General features: G+C 31.3%; 1 protein-coding gene across 3 annotated transcripts; it reads right to left on the bottom strand.

Moving 5' to 3' along the window:
• Positions 1 to 1515: 1515 nt before the first annotated feature.
• Smox (Smad on X) lies at positions 1516 to 19448 on the bottom strand. Of its 3 annotated transcripts, none has more exons than XM_074243862.1 (7): positions 19065 to 19448; positions 18547 to 18837; positions 7269 to 7477; positions 6958 to 7160; positions 6666 to 6889; positions 6279 to 6592; positions 1516 to 2185 (listed from the first exon to the last, which is right to left on the bottom strand). In XM_074243862.1, exons 2-7 carry the CDS (start codon positions 18747 to 18749, stop codon positions 1917 to 1919), a joined length of 1422 nt encoding a protein of 473 aa, XP_074099963.1. In that variant the 5' UTR covers positions 18750 to 18837; positions 19065 to 19448; the 3' UTR covers positions 1516 to 1916. The 3 variants fall into 3 exon arrangements, with proteins under 3 accessions (XP_074099963.1, XP_074099964.1, XP_074099965.1); XM_074243863.1 differs by having other exon boundaries at positions 19071 to 19448; XM_074243864.1 differs by having other exon boundaries at positions 18547 to 18832; positions 19071 to 19448.
• Positions 19449 to 20116: the final 668 nt, after the last annotated feature.

Genomic DNA, 20116 nt, shown 5'->3' with positions numbered 1-20116 from the left:
AGAAAGGGCGAATCTCGACCTGGTTCATTATGAGAAAATCAGGAAATATAAGATCTTAACCGGATTCATTATAAGGAAATACAACGTCAGAAGAGTAGAATATACATCTTTAACTCTCTCTTCACGTGGTATTTGGTGCAAGAAGTCATTTGATGATCTGTGCCAATTTGGAATTGCAAATAAAGCTGACGCTAAGATCTTGTCAGTGAGAACCCTAGTAGGTAGACTCATAGCTATTAGAACATTTAACAGGGCCACTTACATACGACGTAGAGGTTGAATTACATTCTCATCCTTCGCAATTTAGTGTACTGCCGCACTTTAACTGGCACAATTATAGGTGGGTTTTAGTGAGTAGTGAGTCATGACGTTACACAGCTTCTATAATATCTTATCTGTGGCCGCTTACTGGCTTGTCATGTTCTTGAGTCTCACACACACAGATCATTATCATCTTTCTGTGTGTCTGGAAATGGATTTCGCCCTTTTTCTATAAGAAAAAAAAAAAAAAAAAAAAAATAGCAGGTTGCTAACTTCACAACAGCAACAATAAAGTTTCATTTCTAAAAATAATATAATTTTTAGATTCCAGATGTTGATTAAATTAATTTGATTAATTTTTGGTTAATTAAAAATTCTCACCACGAATATTATAAATGATTTTTCACCACAAGGTCGACTGAATGACTCTCTGGTATAAATCCCCATGAAAATCACTCAGTTCGAACGAATATTATCGAATCTTGACTAATTAAATAAATAACTCTTCTCGATTAAATAATCAAATAAAATCAAAAGAGGAGAAGTAAACCGAGTACTAGGTAGACCACGGTCCACTTCTTTCCCACAGAGTAACTATTGATACCTTGACGAATGAAACGACGATCTTACTTACTGCTTGAGGATGAAGTCCTAGTTGTAGTTTGCTTCCTTCGACTCGTCACTATTCCGGGAATCGGTCCTTCTTGATTTTCCGTGGCACTCTGTCTGGCGGCCACACCGCTTCTCCCCTTTACACTGCACGGCTCACCTATAATAACCCAAAACTACCCCCTCTCACTTTCTCTTTAAGCCCAAAGATCGAGACGCGACAGTGCTGCGTCGAATAATTATCGATTAATTCGGCGACTCATCGATTCAGGGTAATTTTACCCTGTCACAACAGGTATGTTTTTGATCTTAAAGAGCATAAAACTTCGGAGTAGATAATTTTTTTTTATTTTAAACTTATCTATTGCGGAAAATTCCAGGGATTTTCTGCAGGGTCCACCGTTTTCCAGATTTTTTTATTCTCATTAGTTATTCAATTTTCAAGAAAGCTGGCCAAGATGTTATAAACACAAGCACTTAAAGTTATGAAGAATATTTGCAATAATAAATAAATAAACAAAAATTATAAGTAAATTTTATTGAATTTTGAATCTGTAGAAGGTAGTAAAAGAAACATTTCAGCCAAACTTATTTTTAATTTAAAAATCAAGTTTCATACTATCTCTGGTTAAAAACACTGATTGAAAAGAATTGAGAAGCAGTCACTCCATGCTAACTGCGTACCTATATATACAAACAAAAGAATTGAAATTATTAAAACAAATTCGAATTTCATGTTTTTTAATTACTTTCAATCAGTATTTTTAAACAGGGATGCCCAGTGAAGGGAGCATATAGAACGACTAGGATTTTACATAAGTAATTGATTACTCAACGTTTATTTTTCAAAATTTTAAAAAGGAATCCAAGTATATGATGATAAATGTTGAATGAATTTTAATTATATTAAATACTAACGATTATTAAGGGAAAGTTACAAAATTATCATACAAATGAAACTAATCTCCAATTAAAAAATAATGACTAAAATTTTACAGATCTTTTCTTTTGCCAATGATTATTTCATACGTATTAAGTGATTATTCTTAAGACATTGAGGAACAAGGTAAGCGAGGCGATCCCATTTGCGTAAGAACTCGATCAAGCCATTGGAGGGGCCCATTTAAATGAAGTTCAATCCAACATGGTGTTGAAGTTACAGTTTGACGACGATATTCTGCACCCCAGCCTTTTACGAAACTCATCCTAATTGTGCACATTCTTGTTAGTTGATAAACGGCCTCAAATCCCTGAGATACTGATTGTGATAACAAGGCTGCGAATTCCTGATTGTTGAAGATTTTCAGATTGCAGCCTAAAATAAATGTCAAAAATTATTATTTATTTATATAATTCCCTGAAAACACTAAATTGTTTTAACAAATTATTTTAAGTTACATTGTCAATACTATAAGTTTCAAATATAAAACACATTTCTTTGTAGTCAAACAGTAATAAGAGCCTTAAAAATAAGATATTAAAACTTATTTTGACAATTACCAAATAATTGAATTTCCGTTTTAAAAGTCATTTTTTGTATATTGGTAGAAAATTTTTAATCATGACAATTATTTACGTCTTTACAAATAGCATTGACACCATAAAGCTTTGACCGACATTATTAGTGATTGCTTGGAATCTAATCCAGCAACAAAATTCTCATTACAGCAACTAGTAACTACAAACTTAACTCCACAAATAAATTTTTTTACTTGAATAATAACCGCGATACTAATGGTCAATACTAGACGATTTAATGTCAGCTTTACAGAGATCACTTTATTGTTTTATTGCTTATTGTAATTATTAGGACTTGAAGGACTTTATAAGCTCTATTTTTAATATAGCTTATAAAATGATACAACTTATATCCACGCAATTGAAGCTGATTTCAATGACATTTGATATAGTGAATCATGATAATCTCATTAATAAACTTAGTCAGTATAACATGAGAGGTAAGAGCCTAAATTATTTCTGTTTTTACTTGACCAAATGATTCGTAAAGGTATAAGTTTCTAAAGTAAAACATGAAAAAACTTCTTGTGAATTAGGTATTTGCATGATTTTCCAATCCCTTTAAATAGTTATGTTTTATTATTTAAAAAAAATTTTTTTTTATTCATAAACATTCAAACTATTTAACAATAAAAAAATTGTTAAAATTTAAACGAATAGGAAACTCCCTCTTGCGTATGTGACATCATTGTGCATAATCCATTCAAATTTGTTCGCGCCAATCCTCTCACAGAATGTTTTTATAAATACGCCTGATCAGCTGTTGTGATTGTTATTTAAAAAAACAACTGTTTAAAAAACAGTGGTTGTTGTTGTATTGTATCAACATGTAAAAATACCGGTAAATCTAATCCAAATAAAATTTTTATAAATTTTCCATCAAATAAATTAAAACGAAAAATGTGGTTGGATGCATGTGGAAATAAAAGTGATTATTCTTTATCAAGTCGACTTTATTGTTGTGAGGATCATTTTGATGTAAGTAATAATAAAAATCAAAATAATTTGTTTATAATCAACTTATAACCTCAAATTTTTTTAATAGTTTGACTGTAAATGAGTAATTAATTATCTTTATTTTAGTTAAAACAAATATGGAAAATTATTTAAAGTGGAGAATGATTAGTGGTAACAAACGGATGAAAAATAATATTTTGCCACACAAATGCATTGAAGAATCAAAACTTACAAGTGTAGAAGTTTCTCCAATGGAAGTAGATCAGCAAAGTTCTAAGAAATCCAGCTTCAATTTTTATGATAAAATGATAGGTTGAAATTCAAGCAATAATATCGATAATATGGATCTGGAATATTTTAATACTGTCAATTCTACTGCATCTCAAGATTTTAAAACCAGTGCATCTAATGTTTTTTATGATAATTTTCCTCCTCAAACTATAAAAGTTAATGCTGCAGTTCAAGTCAAGATAAGAAGTTCGTATAGGAGTACACAAGTTCAGTGTAAACCTCAACCAAAAGACCGTGCAACTTCTCCCATTAAAATATTCTCTGGAGTAAAAAATTTGGATGACTCATGTTCTTCATCAATTAGTAATAATCAAGTAATGAACACATCAAACACAACAGTAAGTCCTTTCCCAACTTCTTCAGATAACCTTTAGTCGACAAATGCAAGTACTGAAAATGAGTCGAAAAGCCGATATCAACAAGAAGAATTCCAAAAATTTAATTTAAAACAAACTTTCCGAAAAATTCAACAATTGCCTCGTAAATATATCGGTATTCTAAACGACTGTATGGATATTATCGATATTTTATAGACTGCTAAATTAAGTGATGTTGAAATCTTTCTCACGTTAAAAAAAAACTAGACTAAATGAAAGTTTTGCTATTTTAGCTGATGACTTTGGGATGTCTACTTCTAATATAAGTCGTACATTTACTAAGAATTTGTCAATCATAACTGAGTATTTAAAAAACATCATTATTTGGCCTTCATCTGCAAATATTCAACAACAATTGCCAATGAGTTTCAGAAGTCGCTATACCGCAGTAGAATCGATCATTGATTATTTGGAAATTGAAATTGAAAAGCCAACAGACCTAGTTAAACAATCATTGACATGGTCAGAATACAAAAAATGTAATACTATGAAATATTTAGTAAATCTTGTACTCCAGATGGTATAGTTAATTTCATATCACCAGGTTATAGTGGTAGAGTATCTGATGCGGAAATAGTTTCAAACTCTGGATACTTGGATTATTTAAAGTCAGATGCAGCTGTATTAGCAGACAGAGGTTTCAAACATATTGAAAATTTAGTATTTACGAAAAAATGTACATTGATTAGACTTCCTACAGTAAACTCTAATAAGCAACCAACTCATGATGAAGTCACTACGACGAAACGAATCCCTGGTGGAAATACGATTCTGTCATTAGTCTGAATCATTATTGTGGGACTCTGAATCAGAATGCCACCAGTCTGAATCTCTCTAAAAAGTTTATAATAAGAGTAGGTAAATTAGATAAAAGCAGATGTTGTTGTTTTAGGTTATTATTGACATAAATTTCGAACTTTACAAGACGACTAAATCAGACTTATTCAAAGCTATTGACAAAATTTCAAATGTGAAAGACTCAGACTTTTTCAGAGATATTATGAAGAAATATTAATAACTTTGATTTCTTGAAATAATGATATCAATTTATCTTTGTTATAAACAAATCATTTTTAGCGAATCTAGATTTTCTCAAAGGGTTATTAAGAGTTGATAAGATTTATTTAGTTTAACAGTAAAAAAAGAGATCATTTCTTTCCAAAAAATTTGCTTATCAGAACTGGAGAAAATTAAAAATTAAAATATAAAAGCGGATTAATGCATGTTTTGTAAAATTTTTTTTTTCAAATCATATTTTCATTACAAAAATACTGCAGTGCGCATCAAATCGCTCTTAGTTGAGCAAGTCAAAACATCAACAGCAAATAAAGTGCACTTGCTGTTGGAAACAGATACAAATCGAAGAGTGAATCAAATCGGTGTTTAATTTGGACTTATCATGAAAATTTAGACTTACAGGTTAGCTTTTGCGCCTTGCATTTCTGCAGATACAAAATTGGAGTTAGTAGCTAAGTAAGATGCGACCATAAAAGCATCAACAAGTGGCAGATTATCTGATCGAGCTTCACTGAAACCAAGATCGACTTTGCTTCGAGAGATTTTCATTTCTTTTTAATTATTTATTGTCAGTCACTATCACCCTGTTCACATGTACCACTAGTACCACTCAGCATTTATGGTAATATAGAGTATGATCATAATATCTATGCTAATTATTCTTGTCAGTTTTCAAAGAAAACTATTTATGCTACTTTCAGTAAATTTTAGTCTTAATAATAAAATATAACTAAACTCACTGTAAATAAAAACCAACTTGAAATTTTTTTCAATAATTTATCATTCGTCGTTTATCATGCATTCAAACAATGCGCCAATAATATGCACAATGACGTCAAACCAATCACATCACGTTTCACACCACGTGATCTTTATTTATTTATTTATTTAAAAATTATTTGTAAAAATTAAATTTCAATCATACTTAGGTATTTTATAGGTATCAAAGAATTTATTAACTGAAATTTATTTGCAGAATCATTTTCAATCAAATACCCAATTAAAGTAGTTATTATGATTTTAAATAAGAAATCAACGATGTACCAGTTACTAAGTTAACAGTTAATAGTTATTGCTCATTGAGTTATTTGACAAAGCAACTGAAATTTCAAAAGTATCCTCTAAATTAAAATACATGAAAGTCTTGAAATTAGTCGCAAAAAACGGGCCACGATTCCTTGTTGGTTGAAATTAAGGCGCGCGCGTAGCGCGCTATTTAAATTTCTAGTATCATATAAAAACATTAACCTGGAGGTATTTTGCAGACAGTCGCTGGATGCCATCCATAGCGTTGATTACAGTTTGGGCTTTGAACGAAAATGCTTGAATCAGATTGACACTCAGCAAAAACTTCCCCACCGATATAGTACAATCTAACTCCTTTGCCGATATGTCGTCTAGTTTGCTCCACCACTGTATTTCTATTAACATTTGACAATAAACCAAGACAAAAACGTTCAGAATTACTGGGATCCGTAAATCCATCCACTGTTATACTCGGTTGTGAAGCATGAAATGTTTCACCAACTCTTGTGTTTAATTCGTAGTAGCTTATCGAACACCTATTTAAAACATAAATACTAAATTATTGTTTCTACTACACAACAGAAAAAAAAAAAAAATTTAATAACTTACCAAAATGCTGGTTCGCAATACATAACCGGTTGAGCATCTACAGGACTAGGTGATAAACGTGAAAGAGACATATTGTCATTGTGATCAATATTATCACCGTCTTCGCTAATATATCCAGGTGGCGGAGTATCTGCCGGTGGATCCATTGACCCAGACGCAGGATGAGGTGAACCTTGAATACTTCCCAAACTTCCTACACTTGCGGGACTGGTTGCTTGCATATTCTATTATTATAAAAAATTATTTCAAAATTTTTATTAATTGTTATCAACAAGACAATTGCAAACCGAACCTGCATCGCTTGATATGGATTATTTGGTTGTTGCTGTTGTGATGAATGAGGGATGCCTTGCTGATTACTATATCGATGATTTAGTGTAGCGTGAAAACTTGTATTTTCAGGAACACTAACGTTAAGTTCTTCAAAAGATGTATTGTATAGTACCGAATCGTCATTTGAAAGATTATGTCTCGGTACTAAAATAGCTGGTAAAACTGTAAAATATTAAATTTAATATTTCGAATTTAACTCAATTCTAAATCAAACACAAAAAACTATTCAGGTTGGTATGATTTCTTATATTTCATCGATGACAAACTTACCAGGTGTTTGTATTCTCTGATAATGGTAAGGGTTTACACACACCTCATCCTTTTTTTGAGTAAAAGAGTATTCACAATGATCAGTAGCCTTAAGCTCGTGATGAGACTGAAGATCTGGCCACCTCCAAAGACGACAATAGATTACATGTGGCAACCCTTTTCCTCGTACACCTTGAACTCCGTTATCAGCTACACCACCGGGACTAGACCTATAAAAGCCAAAAAGTTCAGGTAGAATCAACCACTACTTTTAACATTAACAAATCGTCAAAAATTATAATTATTAAATAAATTATTAATCATAATCACTAACTATGTTTCGATTGAATTTTAGCATTTCATAAACTTACAGACCTATACAAAAAAATTTGTGCAGAAATTTTAAAACAACTGTTTATTTTTAAGGTTACTTCCATTTTTTTGTAAATCCAATTTTTAAGATTTTATAAGTTTTGAATTAAACCATGTCATTGAATTCTTTAAACAAGATAAAATTCGTACTATTCGTTCTAGAAACGAGCTGGATTAACGACTACATGATCATATGTATATCAGTCAGGGGATTTATATGTCGTTCACTTTTGATAGCCAAACCTTATTTCTAATAAGCGCATTTCCTATTGATACAAAAGTAAGCCTAATGATCTCTTGTTGCCAAAGTCCATTGAGAGTGCCAACGTCTATTATCAAATCTTTCCGTTAGCACTGACCAAAACTTGCTTTGCTGAGATTTAAGCTGAGATAGCTAAAGATCACCCTCTTTAAGTCCTGATCAAGAAAAACGTATTAACTGTACAGATCAGAATGTACAAGCTTCAGATGTCAACTTCGTCTATGTATTCCGAATCTTGTTAAATACTAACTAGACCTGGGAATACTAAAGTATAAGAAATCTTCGAATATGTACCCATCCCTCATTCTAGCAACTCACTCCCTACACTCAGCATGCTGACTACAACATAATGCGAACCACAAGGATGGCTTAAGCTAAACCAAGGGAAGTAGACGTCGTTCTAAGTAAATAACTCGAAAAAAAAAATGACACTCATGGAGTTCGATATTTTCCAGCAAGTAGAGATTGTGAGAATCCATTTAACACCGACTAATCCATGCAGTAACACGGATTTTAATAGACTCCAAATCAGCGAACTACTAACCTATGTTAAGAGCAGATCTTATGTGCATCGCGAAATCAAGTAATTAGACACTTCTACGAGTTGTTAATTTCTGAAATAAAAATCATTCTTTGTAATCTTCTAAGAAACTTATCTGACATGTTAATTCACGATATGTTAGTTGACATACATTTCTAAAAAGAATAATGCGTAGCCTGATATGATCATATGTAACCTAATCAAGATATGTCAGAGAATACATAATAATATCAGGGAATATGTAGCCATTCATAACAATTAGCTACATGTGAAAACTTGTGATATTCGTAAGAAACTATTAATGGTCGAGTGCCACAGAGTAGTGTTCTTGATCCGCTCTTGTATCTCCTCCTTATTACTCAATGGAGCTAATTGATTGTAAAAATATCTTTTGTACAGATGATTTGGCAATCTATCTAACGTATAAGCAATATGAAGTTCAGTAGCCATTAAAAAATTCAATGCTATTATTCTGAAAATTAAAGGTTAGTGTCATAATAATTTACTCAACCTTAATGCAGGCAAACAAAGACTGTTATCAATGGAACTCCACGGAAAATTAAAAATTACACTTGTAACTTAATTCAAGTGTCTTGGAGTTATTGTTGAAAACACTTTTTCTTGGCATAACCAGATAGTGTTTATCAATCAAAAAAATATGGATTGTCTGACTTGATTAAAAATTAATAGTAGGGTGTTAAGGAAGTACTTTAGTAAGATAGTATATTTTGGCAGATTAATATTCATATAATTCTGCATCGATTGGTGCAAATTGAAAATTTTTGACCATCTAGTTTCATAGATATTTAATTTCAAAGTTTGAGTTTTTGAACGCTCTTATACATAACTACTAAGCAATTTTAACTAACTGCTGAGCAATTTTTAGAAAGGTTTGGAAAATCCAAATGAGCATGCTTTCAGCGCTCACGTCATACACAAATTATTTAGATTGAATGTTTACATTACGGATTGTTAACTTTTTCATAAAGAATTCTATACTTTTTTTTATTCGTTTTTTTGTTTGAATTTTTCCCGCGAGTGGTGTTATCTCCTCTGTAGGTCAAGCTAATAAAAAAAGCTTAACTTGTCAAAACAACCAAACCAGCAAATGTTCTAGCGTCGATTTTAAGAACGCCAACTTTTATCGATTTTTATAGTTGAATATTTTACAATGGAATTATTGAAATTATTTTATATTATAAAATACTAGCTGTTACCCGTCCGCTTCGCTGGGCATTTTATAGAATTGTATTTTTAGGTCTAAACTTGAAATTTAATTAGAGTATTGTTTTGACTTTCACAAATTCCAAATTTCATCAAATTAGCATATACTTTTTATCCATGTAATTATTCCAGCTGATATTCATTGTGACTTACAATGTGCAATCATTATAATGTTTGCGTGGCTTTTTTTCAAAAATGAATAACAATTGACACGAAAAAAAAAATTTGAAATGAGAATTTGGAGTCTATAGGAGCTATAGCTTGGAAATTAAAAATTTTTAATGTTAACATCCACCTTCGCAAACCCCTGTGAGATGAGCTATCGTAAAATTCAATTATAGATTATTTCTACATCTCTTACAGAAGATTCCTACCAAATTAGGAGTCGATAGGAGCTATAGTTTAAAAACGGGAATTTTTCATTGTTAACGCCCCCGCAACCCCCCTTGTGGGTGGAATTTTGTAAAATCCGTTCTTAGCTGACCTCAACTCGGCGAAAAGAATATTCCTGCCAAATTTCAAGTCTCTAGGTCTTATAGTTCCAGAAATATCGTAATGAGTGACTATATCTATAGAAAGTCTCCTATATGTATACGTAAAAAAAAAGATTTTCCCGCTTTTCTGTTGAAATTTTTCCTGAATTTTCTTTGCTATAAACCTCACGGAGCCCGAGACCTTTCCAACGAATGCAAAACCGTGGAAATCGGTTCGTGCGTTCTTGAGTTATAGCGTCAGGAAGGAAAACCCGACTTATTTTTATATAGTAGAAAATTATATTGCCAATTTATGTTACAACGCGTAGATTATTATTATTGATTGAATCGATTTTTGTATGGGAATTTATACATTATTAAAACGCATAAATTATAACTGCTGATTAAGCAAAAGAATTGTGTGCGAAATTGATTTTAAGTTAATGATTTTTAATTTAATTCTTAAAATTGGTTATTGAGGATATCTCGGTGTGTGTTAACAGCGTTCCCTCGCATACGACAGTCTGTACAGAGTAAGTACAATTTTGATACGGGTAGACGCCGAAAGGGACCCGTCACGTGTAGACACCGGCAGGACCACATGTTAGTCATAGAAATCGACGAGTAGACACCGGGAGGGGCTCTTAGAGAATAAGTCACTCGGAACCCTCTGTTTCGTCGCCCAGGTTGGGAGGTGCAAAAGGGACTAAGTCAGAAATCGTTGTATAGACGCCCGGGAGAGGGTACAACGAGAATAAGGATATTGTTAAGTGTTTATAGTGTGAGTGTGTGAGTCATTAAATTTGATATTGTTAATAAATACCGATCGATTTGTAAATCAATTCTTTATTATTAAACAGCACCTTCCTTCACTCTCTCTAACCCTGAGATAAGCTCTCAACTCTGGACCGATTCCAGGAACCGTGATAATAAACCTGGTGGCGCCCTAGTAATTACTCTGGTTTTGCTAGTTCATTTGTAGTTTATTTATAATTAATTAGGGGTCAATTGAGTAGCAAGTAATTCTATACAGTCTATTCCTGATCCAGTAACCGGCCCAGCTGCAGCCACGAGGAATCTATCACCGCTGAACAACGTTAAAGCACACCAAAGTGGTAGAAGTACCTGTTGTAACTCAGGTGGTAGAGTATAATGGTAAGAATTAGACGCGGTATTGAACATACTTTGAGCTATATTTTAGATATTCGTATTTCGACGACCATTTAGCTCTATTTTTTTCATATCAAGCAATCAGAGGAGCAGTACGCGGCAAAGGTTGGTTTTGTGTCGGAGCTGAACCTATCTTTCAACGAGTATCGCCACCCATGATTTGCCCTGGACCATATTCTTGAAGCGAATAAAATCAGTTTTAAAGCTACAGACATCTGGAGCAGCATCAACTCTTGTAAGCTACGGCTTCGAGTTGGTTACACTCCGGGTGTAACGAGCGTGTCTTTTCGGCCCAGTTCGTATTTAATTAATAAATTAAAATTTATAAAATTATTTTTCGAATGTAAAATTTATTCACTCTACGAACAGTCGAGACCAACCACGTTACACAAAACTGAGGCTAGTCTCCAATTAGTCCATAACAACCACTATAACATATACTATAAAATATCTTAACGCTCATTCCCCTTTTCGCTCATTCCCTCTTCGAGCTCAAAAATAAAATTTTCGTGTTATTTTGAGCTCTCCAATCTCAAAGATCTGATAGAAGTTTAATAAAACACTATATTTTGAACTTTCAAATCGCAGTAATTTTTGAATGAATGAACCAATTTTTACGCGGTTGGCGGCATTCGACGCAGTTTTTTAAGCTCCATAAAAAATTTTTAAGTTTGAATTGATCGAACTAGGAATTTCGAAGTAATTCCGAAAAAACACTTTTTTTGGTATTCTATCGACAATGATAACTCACGAACGAATGAACCGATTTTGACCCGGCTGGCAGCGATCAGCGTGGTTGTTTGGTGTTAAGAGCTGATTAGTGTTCAGAATTGATCGGTAAAGCCGTTTAAAAGTTATTCCAAAAAAAAGTTTGGAAAATCCAAATGAGCATGCCTTAAGCGCTCATGTCATACACAAATTATTTAGATTGAATGTTTACATTACGATTTGTTAAATTTTTCATAAAGACTTCTATACTTTTTTTTATTCGCTTTTTTTTGTTTGAATTTTCCCGCGAGTGGTGTTATCTCCTCTGTAGGTCGAGCTAAAAAAAAATCTCAACAGATGATAAAACAATTAGTAATTATACCGTCATGTATGTATAGTTTCTGCTTGTTTGTAGTTATTTCAATCCTATTTTATGAAAAATAATACATATGGTTACCAAAATCGCAGAAAAAGTCACCGAACTGACAGTCGAAAAAAATTAACTGTATTGAAACGGAATTATTTTGACACGCAATTTTCACAAGGGTTTTGGCAAATTTCCTAAGGAATAAAACAAAAAAAAAAATTAAATCGTGAAAATGATTTTTGACAAAGTTGTAGTGTTGTCAAGCCTATTGCTCCTGTGAATACCACGCTCTTATTCATTTAATTCATCAGAAAAACGAGTTTTTCCTGAGAAATCTTATTTAATCGATAAAAACATTTTTTTAACGTGTTCTGTAGTTATTATTATTTATCTCAATATGCTTTTTATACATAATTTTTTTCGTTTAAATTATGAAAATCACGTTTTAATCGAAATCATGATTTTCAGGCGAGAGTAGAGCATACCTGCGCGCTTCGCGCTTAAGGCATGCAAAAAACCACATTTGGAAAAATTTTTAACTTCCCGCTAAGAAAATTGAAAATTTTCAAAAATCGGAAAGTTATTGGTTTTACCCCGTTTTTCAAAAATCGAGTTATCAGATCTTGACGTTTTGAGGTTCTAGGGAGCTTCCCTGAATGTTTTCGCGATGATGTCAATATATCTGTGTGTGTGTGTGTGTGTGTGTGTGTGTGTGTGTGTGTGTGTGTGTGTGTGTGTGTGTGTGTGTGTGTGTGTGTGTGTGTGTGTGTGTGTGTGTGTGTGTGTGTGTGTGTGTGTGTGTGTATATATATATATATATATATATATATATATATATATATATATATATATATATATATATATATATATATATATATATATATATATATATATATATATATATATATATATATATATATATATATATATATATATATATATATGTGTGTGTGTGTGTGTGTGTGTGTGTGTGTGTGTGTGTGTGTGTGTGTGACCCTCTCAGAACTTTTGAACGGCCTAACCGATTTCAACGCGGTTGGCGCCATTCGAACGAGCTTGACCAAACTTAAATTTTATATACAATTTGGATCGATTCGGACCGATATATTTCGAGAAATCTTAAAAAAACTACAAAAAATTTTTGTTTCAAATATGGCTTTTTTGGAATAACTTTTAAATGGCTTGACCGATTGGTTCCAAAATCTAATCAGCTCTTAACATCGAAAAATCACGTTGATCGCCGCCAGCCCGGTTAAAATCGGTCGATTCGTTCGTGAGTTTGTCGATTGTTGTCGAAAAAAACCCGAAAAAAGTGTTTTCTTGGAATTACTTTGACATTTCTAGTTTGATCAATTCAAACTTGGTGATTCTTTATGGAGCTTAAAAAACTGCATCGAATGCCGTTAACCGTGTAAAAATCGGTTCTTTTATTCAAAAGTTATTGCGAATTCAATTGGATTTTTTTTGTCATGCTGTTAAGAACCGTTCTTTTCTTTTTTCTATTTGCACTCATTGAGAGAAACCGTACTATGTCTTTATTGCACTTTTATAGCAAATGGAAACAAAAAAAATAAAAACCCTTCTTTTATTAAGAGATTTCATAAAAATCTAACTATTGTATTTGTCCTCATGACGAAATTTTTGAAAAATTTTGTATTTCGACCTAACTCGATGAGCTGAGTCAGAGAATACATATGGTTCAAAAATTTATATATATATATATATATATATATATATATATATATATATATATATATATATATATATATATATATATATATAACGCGGAGCTTGTCAGCACGATAACGTCTACAATTCTCTATTAATCTCAATGAAACTCTACATACTGATTCTATGGACGATTACGAAGGTCGAGTTCAAATTTGAGCCAAATCGGTCAATAAGTTTAGAAATTACAGCATTTTAAAATCTAATCAGCTCTTGACATCCAAAAACTAAATCGATCGTCGCCAGCCCGGTTGAAATCAGTCAATTCGTTCGTGAGTTATCGTCAACGAAAAAATCAAAAATAATTTTGTTTCGGAATTACTATGAAATTCCTAGTTCGATCAATTCAAACTTAAAGAGTCTTTATGAGGCTTCAAAAACTGCGTCAAGTGCTGTGAACCGAGTAAAAATCGGTTCATTCATTCATAAATTACTGCAATCTATACATACCTAAATACATACATACATACATTCATACATGTATATATAATACAACATACATATACATCTATACATATATATGTCGGAGATGACATCGAGCTGTTTTCCCAGAGACAGGGAAATTCCTAATATTTAATTTATCGTTTAAGTAGTTGTACACAGAATTGTAAAAAAATACAATATTAGTAATTATTTATGACTTAAGCTGATTATGTTCTTTTATGATTATGGCAATGGGCTTGAGTCTGGAGTGACAGTGGTCACCAAACGTAGCCGAGGTCACAGGATAGTAAAAAGGTATCGACAGACAATGAGGACTGTCGAAATATTTTTAGAGAAGTACTTAGTATACTTAGATGAGCAGTTCTGGTTGAGCATTGCTCGAGTAGAGACGTTGAGTATATCCTGCTGACCTCGTATTCGTTCTCAGACTTATTGCCCAGCGCTTTACCATAGAATTATATTCCAATAATTAGTTAACCTCCGATTTATTATATTACAAATATTTGTAGCTGCTGTATTATTTATACGAGTTAGTGTTTTATTTTAATCATTGTAAAAATAAACGAATATGGAATCGACAAGTCCACTGAATTCTACCGCCTCTGACAATGTTAATCCGACATATATATATATATATATATATATATATATATATATATATATATATATATATATATATATATATACGGATATCATCGCGAAAACATTTAGGAAGCTTCCTAGAACCTCAAAACGTCGAGATCTGATGAAATCTCGATTTTTGAAAAACGGGGTAAAACCAATAACTTCCCGATTTTTAAAAATTTTCAATTTTCTTAGCGGAAAGTTGAAAAAAGATAAAACGCAAAATAAACTCGACATAACTCCTCAAGGAAAGTTTCTCTCAAAAAAGTGACTGAGTTTTGCTATAAAGAACTCAATACTTGACTCTCAATCGAGCTTTAAAGCTGTAATCGAAGATAAAATAAACATCAACCACAAAATGCAACCACTTCAATGTCCGCTACGGACTTGGATGTAAGGTTATCCACTGCTTCATGATCGTACAGTCCGTTGAAACAAATTATCTCCAGAACAAGACATAGAATGCGACATTGAATTACGGTGATGCCATGATATACGCAAATGAAATAGATGATGATGATGAACATCTTTGAACACAATGTGAGTCGGATCAAAGTAATGAGAGCAATTTCTGATCTGGCCTTTTTCCCAACCCAAAAGGACAAAAGAGGTTATTTGATTCAGAAAAAACTAACAAATTATTTCACGCTGTTTATTCTATGAAGAGATGTTACAAACAATTATCTATAAAATGACTCGAAATTGATCAAGAAAATCAACTTTGTCTTGATTTATAAATCGAAGAGCTCAAAAACGTCATAAGTGCAATTTAAAGCGCCCAGGTATGGAATTAGCAGGAAGTTATAGGAGTGGCCTTCAGGGTCAACCGTTTTCCTAATTTTTTTTTTTTTTTTTTCAATTAATAATAAAGATTCCGTTATGTATTCATGTAAAGTTTTGAATTTATTCACGCAGGATACATTTAGGATTTAGCATGTATTTATTCAGATTATAGTAATTCAGAATGATTTTATGATGGTTTTAGTATGTATTCACTTTGTTTCTACGCTGAATACATGATGGACAAATGTAACCAACACACTCTGGAAACGCTCTGAAATCAGTATGAATCTAAGGTCACGAGGACATAGATTATTGCCACTGATTTCGCTGAGTATTTACGATTTATGGCCAATTTTTTTACTGAGTATTGTTCATGTTCTCACGGAATATCAACAGAGTATTCTCAAAGTTTTATTGTTGGTTTTTATATATATATATATATATATATATATATATATATATATATATATATATATATATATATATATATATATTTTTAAAAATAAAGAAAAAGGAAATAATTATTGCATAATATATTAGAATTCAATTCCGTTAAGTATACTGAAAAAAAAAAAATTATTTCGAATTTATCACTTCTGAAGTATGTATGTCTTTGTAAAAACTTATGAAATAGAAAAAAATTTAATGAATCAATAATTTACTCATAATGGCACAATCATGTAAATAGAAAATATGATACACTCTTTATATAATTAGAATTGAATTTTGTCATTTAAATTGAATGAATTTTCTATAGTAATCGATTTTTTTTGGGCATTTATTTCTATAAACAATACATAAGTTGTGTTTGAGGTTATTTAAAAAACCGAAAACCACTGCTAGAACTCCGAAAAAGGCTTGTGGAAAGATCTCATTGGCTCCGCAAATATTCCCAGAAATCTTTGCTGGGAAAACTCCATGAGAACACCGACAAAATTCTAGATAAATTTCGCGATAACACCGAAGAAACTCCGCAAAGATTCCGCTTGAACGCCTGAAATAATCCGTAGATACACCAACAATACTTTGTAAATACTTCGCAAACACTTCGTGAGAGCACCGACAATACTCCATGGATACTCTGTAAGAACACCGACAATAATCCGTGAATACTTAGTGAGAACACTGGCAATACTCCCCGGAAACCTGAATAAAAGGCTGTTGGAATCTTGTGTCATAAGTGCACACAATACCCCGCCGTAACGCAGCTGAAATACCGCGTATACTCCGTTCATTTCTCTATCAAATTCTAAAAGGGAGTATACCGCGTAAAATCCGAATTTACGCCGGGTCGTTGAAACTGCTAGGATATATGGAAAACTAAAAAAGGAGAATATTTTTAAATGTAATTCAAAAAGTCATCACTCAGACGAACTACTCAATGTTAGGCTCAGATTTTCAGGAAGTTTTCGTATCAATATATCGAAAATCTTAAAAATGTTCAAATGATTAGCCAGGGTCACCTTATAAAATTAATTTATTTGGTACATTGATTAATTTATATTATTTAATTTAGATGAATAATATAGCTCATTAATTCCATATTTCTCTTGAAAATATACGTATCCATCGCAGGGGCAACGGAAGTGCACTTTTCAGTATCCTTTTCCTTCTTTACTATTGTACAAATTTTTAACTCATTGCGAATAAGATTATAACTGTTATATATTAGAATGTTAATGTTCATTCATAAAAATGTATAATTAAACATTAATAGATCGGGTAAACTTTGAATTTAACTAATTATGTACGGTAAATATTAAATCATTTCTAAATAATAAATTGCTTATTCTCAATTAATAGCATGTAATAAACTAGGTAAGTAAGATTACTTTTCGCGCACGCTTGTTGATCAAGCGATACGGGCCACCACTGGCTTTAAACAATATGATCGTTATTAGTTTGGTTTGACACAATGAGACTCAGTCTACTGGAATTGTAAGTAACAAATAGCACGGTGGAACGCTTCTATTAATTTAAAAAAATGTTATTTTTGAAGTCGATAATTTAAATACATTTCTCGAAAGTCTTTCAATACTTCCAAATAATTTCCATCCAAGTTAAAAAATAACGATTTCAATATATATCTTAAAACTTTTTCTGCCTAAAAATATCATCTGTCATCTTAATTTTACTTAGTTGAGTTGTATATTGCATACAACAAAGCAGCTTGATTACAAAAAGAAATTTCAAATGAATCCAAACGACTTGAAAAGATTTAATTTGAATAATTTATGTAACTATAGTTTTTGCGTTGACAAAAGATTCCCAAATCCTTTTTCTTAATGAGCTAAAACTTTTGATTTGTGAAAAAAAAAATTCTTATATAATGTTGTGTAATGTTGTAATTAATTAAATTTCAATTAATCAATTCTAATACCCGATATTATCTCATTTTAATAATAATAACAACAATCATTCCGTTATTTTTTCCATTACTTAAAACTGTAATGTGAAAAAATTAAATCTAAAAAACCATAGGAACCTTTGATGTATTCAAAATTAGATTTTTTTGCGCTTTTTTTTTTTAATTAATTAATTAAGAATACTTTCTAGGTTTGGAAATTTTATTACATTATGAATAAAGAAAAATATAAACATACCTCGGTATAGTAATACACTTAGTATTGCAATTCTGAGTTGTGATAGCTTTCTCAAGTTCTTCCAAACCAGTAGATTTTTTAAGTTTTTTAACAAGACTTTTCACAGCTTTTTCACTCCACTTATCTTCTCCATCAGCTTTTTTCCAACCCAACAACCGCTTCACAATAGGCGGATTAAAGCTAGGCAACATCGAAGTCATCATTTAGTCTTAGCAAATTATTAATGAGCCGCATTGGGTTGTCGAATTAGTAATCACTATTTAATCTGTTTCAATAGATTTTACGGCTGCACTGGTAATTAAAATTTTCACATATACACACTACATGTACATTTCATGTTTATACATACAAATGAAAGAATTCAAATTCAAAGGGCATAAATGAAAAAATTTTCAAGTTGACAATGATTTTAGTACAAAAAATACTGATCTTTCAGAAAAAAGATATTAAAATCAAATATTTTTCTTTTCGCTTATACTCTTTCAGTTTTTATCCTTTCATGTATTAAATGTACTTACACTGACCTATGAATGTATTCATTCATACGTAAATTTCTGAAAAATACATTAATTACTACTTGTCGTTCACAACTTAACATTTCAGGGCATCGCCATTTTATTCCTAAAATTTATCGCGAATCACCAGTATACTATTCGGCCTAATTTAAGATCATGACAGGACACATAATGATGAAAAACGTCAACAAACGCAAATAATATTTTCGAAAGTATTACTACCTAAAAGCAGTCGGTAGATTCTAAGATAAAATTAAGTAAAGGTTTACGTTTAATCTATACGATTAATCTAGTTTGTATATAAATATGATTTAGAATTTCAAATAAATTAGGTTATTATAATACCAGCAATTCAAAATATATCGAAATGTATAATCTATATAATGTATTATCACAAGTGCTGATAGGTATAATATGATATGCTAACCATAAAAAATAGAATAGCTTACTACAAATATTACAGAATTATTGACGATACTGAGTAGCCGCGACGAATAATCTTGAATAGCAGTTTCATTCCGCCATTCCGGATCGCAATTTGCGGACTTTTCGAAAATCTGTTATTTCGTCAATTTAAAAAAGTTAAATACATCAATTATACCTTCTAAATAATCATCAAAGATACTCATAAAACACTAATAACTTATCATAACAGCCTAATATTTATTATATTCTGTAACTCAAAATAATCACTATGGTTTATTACAATTTGTACATATTATACGTATAGGAATGACCCCAAGGAGACGAATATTCAATTTCTTAGGCGCGTCGTATTGAATCATATTCAAAATAAATTATAAGGCTTAAATAGTATAATACGAACATCTCAATAAGGATAAAAAAAACCTAAAAGTTAAAAATGTATATGAGTCATTTAATAAAAAATTATTCTAATTGTAAAAATCGTATTTTTAAAATGAAATAATCAAAAACAAAATATTGAAGTCATTTTTTTAAACTTGAAGTGAAGCTTTATAAGAAAAATTTAATAAAAAAAAAATTTTGTTTTTTAATTTTTCATCGATGACTTTAAGTTTATTAGGTAACTAAAT

This window comes from Cotesia typhae, unplaced genomic scaffold (assembly GCF_013202065.1).
Source record: "Cotesia typhae breed Kobodo isofemale line unplaced genomic scaffold, CoteBio_Ctyphae contig_42, whole genome shotgun sequence".
NCBI lineage: Eukaryota > Metazoa > Arthropoda > Insecta > Hymenoptera > Braconidae > Cotesia > Cotesia typhae.
This window is presented reverse-complemented; position numbering and strand designations above follow the sequence as displayed.

Excerpts from the sequence above, each read along its gene's own strand:
- Smox (XM_074243862.1), bottom strand. The coding sequence starts at position 18,749 with ATGATGACTTCGATGTTGCCTAGCTTTAATCCGCCTATTGTGAAGCGG. Across the intron at positions 7,478-18,546 it reads AAGTGTATTACTATACCGAG|GTCTAGTCCCGGTGGTGTAG; the intron begins GTATGTTTATAT and ends TGGCTTTTATAG. Across the intron at positions 6,593-6,665 it reads TATTGCGAACCAGCATTTTG|GTGTTCGATAAGCTACTACG; the intron begins GTAAGTTATTAA and ends TGTTTTAAATAG.